At 34.3% G+C, this 10,897-nt stretch overlaps 1 protein-coding gene across 1 annotated transcript; it reads right to left on the bottom strand.

Annotated features, from left to right (window-relative positions):
• Positions 1–5,778: 5,778 nt before the first annotated feature.
• LOC126370489 (uncharacterized) lies at positions 5,779–9,549 on the bottom strand. Its single transcript, XM_050015371.1, has 2 exons — positions 9,282–9,549; positions 5,779–6,755 (listed from the first exon to the last, which is right to left on the bottom strand). The coding sequence occupies exons 1-2, from the start codon at positions 9,465–9,467 to the stop codon at positions 6,615–6,617; spliced, it is 327 nt and encodes a 108-aa protein (XP_049871328.1). The 5' UTR covers positions 9,468–9,549; the 3' UTR covers positions 5,779–6,614.
• Between the last annotated feature and the right edge of the window lie 1,348 nt (positions 9,550–10,897).

The following is a 10,897-nucleotide window of genomic DNA, read 5'->3' as shown; positions in this document are numbered from 1 at the left end:
GAACAGCCAAGTTATGAGTAAGGTAAGCTATCTAAACCAAATATGAGATTGTTGTGATATAAGTCTAAGTAAGTATATTAAGACTATATTAGAGTTATAGCCCCTACATATTTAAGTCTAAGTATATTGAGACTGTGTATTAATGTTTCACCCGACTTTTCTATTTTATATCGAAAACAATGGTAGATGCGCTTCAAATAATTCCGGTTGCTGGCAACCGTACAAATCTTATCAACCAAAAACAACCGGAACGGAAATAAAACGAAATCTCATTACAACAACACCGAAGAATCTCTAAGCAACTCCATTACCATTATCTAAACGCCCCTGAACAAAAGTCGCGTCTAATCAAACATCTATCAGCGGCAAAGCTAGGCTTAGGGGCGAAACAAACGAGCAAATTAGTCGGCTCGAACGTCGAGCCGAGCCGAGCCGAGTCTGATTGATGGATGTGGCCCGAGTCTTACGCAATTAGCCTGCAACAATCCGCCCATGACAACTATGCGATGGATTAAAGTGGTTTTGTTAAGTTGTAAACACATAAGCCTAGCGCCAGATGCTCAAATTTTGATTGATTTATGTTTTAATGTCACTTTCGTGTCAAATAAAATAATGATTATGTTGATGGAAAAACATGGCATCAAAATCATATCTGATTTTATTATAAGTCAGAACGGTTGCGGTATCTAAGTAAACCAGAAATAAAAAAAGTTAAATTTTCGTGTTCCAGGATACTTAAGTATGTAGGTAAACTATACAATTACGGAATAAACTCAATAAAAATTTTCATACCAAGTTATTTAAAATATCATTATTTAAACAGTGACTTCCCTTGCTAAAAACACGTCATAATTGTGAACTCTGAACTGTGCTCGAGATAACAAAGCTAAGCTAACTATAGGTTATTACTTATATATAACTTAAAGCTTTTCCAAGTGCGCAATTTCGTCAGTTAACCTAGACAATTTTATTCAATTGTGTTAACTCGACTGTTTAAAGTAGCCATTATTCAAATACCAGGAATACCCGAGCGCATAATCTGGACTCCGAAGATTGCCTCCCTTGATATCCCTCTTCCAATAATAGAACAAAGGGATTTCCGACTTAGGTGTGTAACATTACGAGTTCCTTTTGTTGCAATACAAAGGCAAGTTCGTTGACCCCAGATAGCCCTGGCTCAATAACACTGACTGGGCTAAAAATACACAATGAACTAGGTTAATGACTCCTTTTAGTACAATCAGCCCTTTAGGAGCGATAGCCGCAGTGATATTGGTCTATTCGCCAAATCTTGCTAATGGACATGGTGTTCATTGAAAGCAAGTGTAAATCATTGAATAGTAATTTTACGCATCATGTTTCACCCACAATTCAGCACATGCCTAAACCAGTGATTGTCGAATTTGTTTTCAAATTCATCTTTGGATCATAAATGATTATCACGTGCTCAGCGGTGAAGGAAAACATCGTTAGGAAAACCACATTCCTGAGAAATGCATTTTCGGGGTATGTGACCGAACCTGTATTGGGCTAGTTTTCCCTTCGCGGGTTGAAAGGTCAGACAGGCAGTCGCTTCTGTAAAAAACCGGACCTGTCAAATCTTTAGGCTTACCTAAGTAAGCGAACCCTGTGAAAAAACGGTATAATACCTATACACCACGAATTTATTAAGATGCTTCAAATGCAGAGAAAACTAACCTCTCTAACCTCAGTACGAGATATTTAAGAATTTATATCCTTAAAAAGTATATCGAATGCAGTAGAAGCAAAATAAGAATATAATGAATAGCAAGCAGATGCTGGTTCTTAAATAAAGACTTTCCACATTGAATTTTCTTCCTTGTTGATTGTTTTAAAATAACCCATTACAGCAGCAATTTCCTTTTACTGCCCTCGAGTGGAGTAACGCTACCTCTGGAGTAACAAAATAGCTTTCCAAACTGGAAACTCTTTTCCAATTCACCTTTAGAATATCGCGATAGACTTACAAACAGCTTTGCGTTAGAAAGTGCTGCTCTGAATTCAATTTTGGTCCTTATTTCTGTATTTATAAGAGATAGGTGGGTTAAAAGGGATTTTTTTTGGAAGAAAATGTTGGAAAAGTAGTGTATTATTGGAAATTCCTAAACGTAGGAACGCTCGCTGTATCGCGCGGACGATGGTTGTGCTGCGATTTCAGAGCTTCGGACGTGCAAGATTTTCCACTTCTCGTGACGTCACATTTTGTTTGTGCAGAAAATGGAACAGCGTTTAACTTTAAACCGATTGAAGATTATCGTTATAGTTATATATGGGTTTCGTGCGCGGTGAGTTTGACTAAAGTTGTTGAAAGTGTTACGAAACAAATACTTACCTATATATTTGGAAATCGCAGTCACTTATTTTTGCTTCTTTGCTTCTAATGCAAACGTACCTTTCTAAGCGATCCTCAAACATCGAACTTCATTTCTAAGTAGGTATCTATCTACTTTCTGCAAAGTAAATATCTTGTAAGTTTCGAAAGAGCCAGCCCTGAAAACTTAACATAAAATATTTTAAATGTTTCCATAATTAGTTAATTTAAAATTCACGAGGCGAGAGCATCTTTTGGCGGGTTATCGTAGCACGCAGAACTAGCAAAGTACAAACTGCCATAAAACAAAGTGTCGGTTATTACATTAATAACGAAGGGGCAGACCTACCCTTTTTGTTTATCCCCGGAGCGGCAATTTACGCTCTGATGGAAACCTACATACTATACATAACCAACTCATATTTTTATAAAGAATACATAGATATGTTACGCTATAAAGTTAATTTTGTTTTGGAAGAATAGTCCTTCGCAAATGCTTTTCAAGCTTATTATATCTCTGGAGTATTCTTAGTCTGTCACCATACGGTTCATCACATCCATATCAGAGGTGGCTACGGGTTGTCTTACAGCTTTGTCTACCTAAAGAAGAGCTACGTCGTTACTTTCTGTAGTTATGTATAATTGTATATCTATGTAGTATTATATATGTATCTTCGTCGCTAAAATAATTGAAAATTATGGCCCACCTTGTTATATTAACTTTAAGCCTACCCATTACCCATGTAGACTTTTTTACCCATTCATTTTTAGAAAGGTTTACCTCCAATTTCAACTGTCCATGGAAAGGGAGACATATCTAGCATCGCACCCTCATCCGTGTCGCGTGACCACTAGCGGTATCCCTGATTTATTAAGGCTGTACCCACAAAAACCCACTCGTAAGCTGTTTCCTTCCACATCCGATGCGTTTTCCACTCAACCTCTGTCTTAGTAGAGTTTTTGTTTAGCTGATTTATGGTACATGTGCGATGTGAAATACTAGCGTTTGTTCTGTTCGCGATAAAAAGTCAAGTTTCATGATGTATGTTAGCAAAAAGCGCAATAAACCAAGTTTTATCGGACTTGGTTTTTCTTTGTTTACTTGCTTGATTTTATAAAAGAATTATGAACGATTAAACACTTTCTGAGTAAGCTCGTTACGCCGCCGACACTTTCTTCACCTATTTAAGAAACAGAATGGTGTCAAGAGCATTTGGTATAAAAAAAGATTATTTGCAATTGAAAATTATATACTTAATCCTTTAAGAGTCTATGGATAATTTTCCAACGACTACTCTTCCCAAATGACGTTCCAAATGAAATAATTATGATTAATTATAATATAACTATGACAGAGTAACATAACACATGATATAGCATCAGGCTTTTACTCCCGAAGGGGTAAATAGAGGTGTATTGTATAGTACACAGGGTGTTAGTGACATTGCAACGAAAACTTTGAGGGATGATTCAAACCATGATTCTGAGTTGATATCAAGTGGACTTTTCCTTCGCAAAAGTATGGAACTGAAAATAATTAAAAAAGACACAATTTTTTATGAATTTGCCGACAGGAAATTCCACTTGATATCAGCTCAGAATCATGGTCGAAAAAAAATGGTTGATATCAAGCAAAAGTATAGAAATGAAGATAATTGAAAAAAACACACACATGCCAGTGAGGGGCGGGTTATTTAATGACTAGTTTTTAAGTTTGTATTTGTGACGTATTGTTTAAAGATAAATTAGGAATATCGATTAACTATTAAGATATATTAAAACCCTTATGAGTATTGAAAAAAAACTAAAAATGAAACTTTATTTTTGTGACGGAAAATTCCACTTGACATTAACTCAGAATTATGGTCTGAATCATCCGTCAAAGTTTTCGTTACGATGTCACTAACACTCTATATATACACCCACTCCTTGCTAAATACAGGGTGTTAGTGACATCGTAACGAAACCTGAGGGGGATGATTCAGACCATGATTCTGAGTTGATATCAAGTGGAATTTTCCGTCGCAAAATTCATCATTTTTTTTTAGTTTTTTAAAATTATTTTCAATTCTATACTTTTGCGATGAAAAAATCCACTTGATATTAACTCAGAATAATCAGCTGTTTCATCCCCTTCAGTATTCGTTACGATGTCACTTACACCCCGCACAAGTACATACTGTACCCATACAAGTAGGTATGGGTGTTAGTGACACCGTAACGAATACTGAGGGGGATGATTCAGACCATGATTCTGAGTTGATATCAAGTGGAATTCTCAGTCGGAAAATACATGAAAATTTTTGTTTTTCTTTTTATTATTTTCTGTTCCATACTTTTGCGACGGAAAATTCCACTTCATATCATCTCAGAATCATGGTCTCAATCATCCCTCAAAGTTTTCGTTACGACGTCACTAACACCCTGTATATTGTGTGGTTGTTATGACATAGTATTCTGACGGTATATATTTTTCTTACCTAAAAATGACAGCATGATTATAGCATGATTATAATATTATAATGATGTGCAAAAGTCTGATAAAATTTTATAATTTCAAGTTTATGATAGGTACACTGTTTTACAACATGGCGCGTGGACAGGGCATGTTAACATATTTGCTATTGTAATTATGATGAGCTTTCGAATACCCAACTCACGTCCAATCTCCATCAACAAACAATGTGAGCAGCATTCAGCCGTGGACAGGAGTAAAGGGCGTGAAATTAACTTGCAATGGAAATCCACGGAAATGTCCTCGGAAAAATATATGATATCACAAGAGAGAAAAATGTAAGCGTTTTTGTTTCACCAAATATAATAGTATTTTAATACGTAGGTGCGTAAACTTTACTCATCCCGTATTGTAAAATTCCCACTATTGGATAAATCTACAAAATTAACATACGTACATAAACTCACGCCTATTTCCCACCGGGGTAAGCAGAGACTATAGAATTCCATTTGCTTCGATCCTGACTCACTACTCTTGATTCCTCCACATTCATCAATCGCTTCATACACGCACGCCGGTTCAGAGTAGATCCAACACCAAAAAAGAAAATTAAAGGCTATCAAAAACCTATACATGGAGATGTAAAGCATACCTTCTATATATGATCATATTTCGTATCGTAATACACCTGTGAGTAAGACAATGACAATAAGAGAAGTTATCAAGTTAATTATTATAATAGGTACCTATATACCTAGATTATGATTAAAGTTAAATGATTTTCAATATTGTCACATTCTTGATTGTTTAGTTCCTATATGACATAGGTATTGTATTGACATTAGTAGGGACATTCGTACATAAACTCACGCCTATTTTTCATCGGGGTAAACAGAGACTACGGAATTCCATTTGCTTCGATCCTGACACACTCCTGCTTCATACACATTCATCGAGGTACATACGTACAGTATTAATGAAACTTGTATAATAAGTAAAAATCATTAAGTAATTTATTCTTATGATTACAAATTCATTATATCTAAGTACATTGCTTTTTACATAAACGTTAGAACACGTGCATATATCATTTGGTAGATAGATCGTAGATCTTATAGATAGTTACATTTACAATTATATTAATATACAAAAAAAAATATTGCTAGTTGAATTGTTAAAGTTATCATTCAATAAGTGCCTTCAAGGCCGTAGGAATTGGAACCAATTTTATTATTATACTTACATTCCTGATTTAATCAAATGGAAAAAAGAGACTCTTCGGTTAAGGTGTTACCCCACATGCACAACCGACTCATGTCGACAAAACGAAATTGATAGACAACATTCAGCATGGTAGACAAACCGTTGTATGAAGAAAATACATTTAAAAGAACTAAGTTTAACGGAATTTCAATTCATGTCTACCACACTGAATTTGTAACGTCATTTCTCATTCTATTATTCAGTACTCATCAATGCTTCAGCATAATAATTAGTAATTGATAGTGATTTGATTGCAAATGTTATGATAATTTAAGAATTTATAGTACTTATTGTCTGCAGACGTCAATCATGCGAATGCGGTAACCTCTAAGTACTTCGGGCGTTACCTTGCGGAAGTTCATTATAACTATAGGTTGTTAATAGCTATACGTAAAAAACAAAATACTTAATACACAACCTAAACAACTTTTATATGTGTATGTGTACATACTATATATTTGTGTATATATTAACAACCTTTAGCAATAAAACGCATTCAGGAATAAGAAAATTTGAAGTTTAGTTTATCCGAGCTCTTCTATTTTTGTTTCTTCCATGATCTGTTTAGACGTAGATTTCGACTTCGAAGTTGAGGGGGTGGTGTCGTTGGCTCTTCATCCGGACAGTCACGTGACTGTAGCCTACCCCCCCATCTGTAATGTTAGCACTGGCGTGGGAGAAGTCGTTGTCTACTGCTGCTATGCCCTGGGAACAATAAGCAGTGGTAACCATTTTGAAAAATAATAGAAATTAAGTGCATAATATCATCGTTACTTAAGTGTATTAACAATTCATCGTTAAGTAAGGTTTTTATAAAACAGGTGCCAGTTTGATCTCTTGTAAAAATAAAATAATAATCATCTTTTGTAAAAATATGTGGAAATAAAAACATTTGTATTTATTTATTTATTTTTTGTTGTGTGAGAACATGTTGAAGTATTGCATAAGTTTAAAGTAAGTTTTTTAACAGCTTCTGTGGCCTAGTGGTTAGAGCGTTAGACTCATGATCTGGAGGCCCGGGTTCTATTCCCGATGGGGACATTGTCGAAATCACTTTGTGAGACTGTCCTTTATTTGGTAAGGACTTTTCGGCTTGAATCACCTGATTGTCCGAAAAAGTAAGATGATTTCGTGCTTTGGAGGGCACGTTAAGCCGTTGGTCCCGGCTGTTAGCCGTAAAAACACCTCCACCAACCTGCATTGGAGCAGCGTGGTGGAGTATGCTCCATACTCCCTCCGGTTGATTGAGGAGAGGCCTGTGCCCAGCAGTGGACGTATATCTGGTTTAAGATATTTATTTCCCATAAGAATTTTACAATTCACTTATATGAGAACTTAGGTTACACGTACAAAAATATTGCGACGAGAATACAAGCGGACGATTATTATTTTAAAGGAAGGTAGTTCTCGATCATAACATAACTTTGAATACTTAGCTAGTTTACGATGCGGCAAAAATACACAGATCTGCGTTGACTAGATATGGTATGGCAATCGAGTTTTGGTAGTTATTTTATTAATTTATTTGAGTAACCATAATATTTATAGATGCTTTTTTTATTATTGTTATGTATATGTATTGTATAATGTTGATTACTTTGATGCTATATTTAAATATTTATTTTATTTTTAACTGTATTATGTATATATAGGCTGTTTATGTATGTATGTTTTTTCAGGGCAGACAGGGAGAAAAGTTGAATAGATCTCTTTAACTTTACCTATATTTTACTACTGAAGCTTTTCTTTAGGTAATGCTCTTTCACAAAGAACCACAGGTACTAATTTAAAATTGGAACACATATTTCTTGTTATAATACGTTAGTTAAGCTATAATATCAGTATGATTATAAGTCCTATGTACTTTAATACTCCTATTCTGATAGCCATATTAACCAAAACAATAGACAACATTTACAGCCTTTATCTAGCCTCCACTGAAGGCTAACACCGCCATTATAGACCTACAATCAACTCATAAGGAAAACCTGAATACCTGCGCTAAGGCCAAATATCACGTGTAAATAGTTTGAGTACTACGAATTCTAGAATACAGATGACATAATAGGAAAGTGAGATTTCGTTGCTAAATATGGACCAAGTTACGAAAATACTTTGCGAATTCTCAATTACTTAGTAATATATTTATAGTGTATATTTTTATTACAAAAGTGTATTTCTAGATTATATTAAGCTACCTAACCCGGTGTTATATATAATCACTGCCATGTCATGAAGTGATTCCTCTAAATGTTTACCTGTTTTTTAAAGCGACGACTGGGTATCGAGACGAATCTCCTAGTACTGTGTTACTAGATCCTGTAGATTATAAAACTCATTCTATCAAATACCTTGATAGGCATCAGTTAAGCATTGACTATTACGATTTTCGTCAGTTACATTGCATGCACGCAAATTATGTATTATTAGTTATTTTATGTCATCAATGGCCCCGATTCCTGCAGACATGTCTTAATTTTACTTTAAGTTATACCTGTCATTTTCTTATCCGCCGAAAAGGAAAGGGACGGATGATTGACAGCTCTTAATTTTAGGAAGAATGAGTAAATAAATGAATAACCCGGGCGAATTTTTAGACGGTTGTTTTAGATTTGTGCTTAAAATTGACGTGTGTTCCATAAATTTTATGCTTGTCGATTACCCATCCCTTTCCTTTTCGGCGGATAAGAAAATGACAGATATAACCTAAAATAAAATTAGATGGTATTTACAGGAATTAGCACCATTATTAAAAATAATTAATAAATGCAATAAAATTAAAATAAATAGTAATTTAAAAAACTGCAAAGTTACGTTTAACATAAATACTTATCCATTTTTAAAATGGAATGTTTACCTACCTACATGCTTACGTCAATGTCGAGATCAAAGTTCTAAACAACATTTTATTTATCTTTAGATGATTTCACAATTTACTTTGCTCAGCATTTATATGATCTATATTTTTAGAATACTTATAATAATTATTATTGTACCAACAGTTTCCAGTTTGTATTTAAGTATACGTATATATTTCTTATATACTTATTAGTAAATTCGAAGAAAATAACAATAGTCTTAATAAGTGAATCGTTAATAATCAAGAAAATCAGAAGAATAACAAGGAAAGTTTACAAGTGAATCATGTAACTGTTTTATTTGTAAATAATCGTTGCACAATAAAAATAAAACAAAACACAAGGTTATTTACATAAAGTGACTAGGCTTTACCTTAATAACTCTTTTCTCCGGATCTGCATAAGTCAATGTTTTCACTCGCTTCTTGAAAGGTATCGCGAAATCCTTCACCCTCTCGTGGAACACCATCTTCCTGTGCACGGTGTCACCGACGATCATATCGTATGCGCACACGCACAACACGCAGCAACACCAGATCAACGACACAACAAAACGCATCGCGCGCACATCTCACATAACTGGCTTAGTCTATGTTGTACCGACGACAGACGAACAATGACTGAACGCTACCGATAACCTCAAATTGCGATAATGAACCAAACACTCAAACGTCACACAACATAAGCATAAATGCAAAAAATATTACTTTTTCAACAAGATACTTTAGCTCGTTACGAATGCTGATTTGATACTAACAGATTTAGATAACACTAAGTAATTTGGTTGTTTGTTTGGAATATCAAATTATAACAATAGACAATCGATGTGATTGTTTGCCAAACTATTTGTTAATGATGACGTTATATTGATGTCAGTGTTATGAATTGAATTACGAAATAGGTGTTCGCAGATATTATTGTTAAGTTTTGATAGTAAATCGTCGTTGAATTGCATTAATCCACGTACTTAAATTGAAACATAACATCATCAGAAGTTTATAACAAGAGTTGTCTTAAATATAAAATACTTTTTTGGCAAGATTATTCATTACTGTGGATAAATCTTCAAGTTTTCCAAACTTTCTTAAAAGCATTTCACGTCATCGCATTCCGCCTGAAATCCTTGGCAAGAATTTTATCTTTTCTCATTTTTTTTCGCGTCGACACAATCATTAATCTACTTGTCACTCAGGAACTCTCACAGGGAAATTTCCGAAACTTTGTGAAACATTAAAAGGTTGCAGTTTTTAATAAGCCGTTGGAAGTTGTTTGAGAGTTGTATAATTATGGGGAATTAACAACACGTCATGTCACTTCGATAACTATGCCACTGTTTAAAATTGTAGGGTCGTGTTAAGTAATTGTTAGTTATCTACTTTGTTTTTAGTTTAAGTTGTTTTGTGGTACGTAAAAATGATACTTGACTTAATAATAACCTGGGCATTCGGTGACCATTCCGTCGTTTATCTGGATGAAAAATGACACTTAATAGGGCATTTTACCGGAAAAACGTGTAGTAAGTACTTTGGACGGACATAATGCTTAATTCTCGTTGTAGGTGTTGTTGCTCATAAATTATATTAGTTAGATATATTATAGATAGATAATATATATATTAGTTAATAAGACGATTCGTCTCCTTTAGAAGAATTATTATATCATTTTTAAGGTGCTTTGTTTCTCGTATTAGTAATATTTGCGCTATTTTACTGTTAATTTCTCTAAAAATAAATAAATAAAAATATTCTTGAACTTCAGCTTTATTTTCATCAAAAAAATAAATTAAATAGTCAATGACTGAAACGGTTCAGTAGTTCCAAAGAATATCCCCTACATACAAACTTTGCCGCAATCCATCAACACGAAATAAAAGCACGACACACTATAACTAATCAAAGTTTCGTAGATTGAAACTTGTATAGGAAGTGAAAGATTTATGCACCGTAATAACTGGAAGGGACGAGTCTCGCGTGGGCGGTCTGGGTGAGG

This window comes from Pectinophora gossypiella, chromosome 10 (genome assembly GCF_024362695.1).
Source record: "Pectinophora gossypiella chromosome 10, ilPecGoss1.1, whole genome shotgun sequence".
Lineage (NCBI taxonomy): Eukaryota > Metazoa > Arthropoda > Insecta > Lepidoptera > Gelechiidae > Pectinophora > Pectinophora gossypiella.
Note: the sequence above shows the minus strand (reverse complement) of the source record. Positions and strands in the feature narration are given on the sequence as shown.

Bases quoted from the DNA above. Each gene is read 5' to 3' on its own strand.
- LOC126370489 (XM_050015371.1), bottom strand. From the start codon at position 9,467: ATGCGTTTTGTTGTGTCGTTGATCTGGTGTTGCTGCGTGTTGTGCGTG. The intron at 6,756-9,281 runs GTAAAGCCTAGT...TATTGTTCCCAG, and splicing joins CGGAGAAAAGAGTTATTAAG to GGCATAGCAGCAGTAGACAA.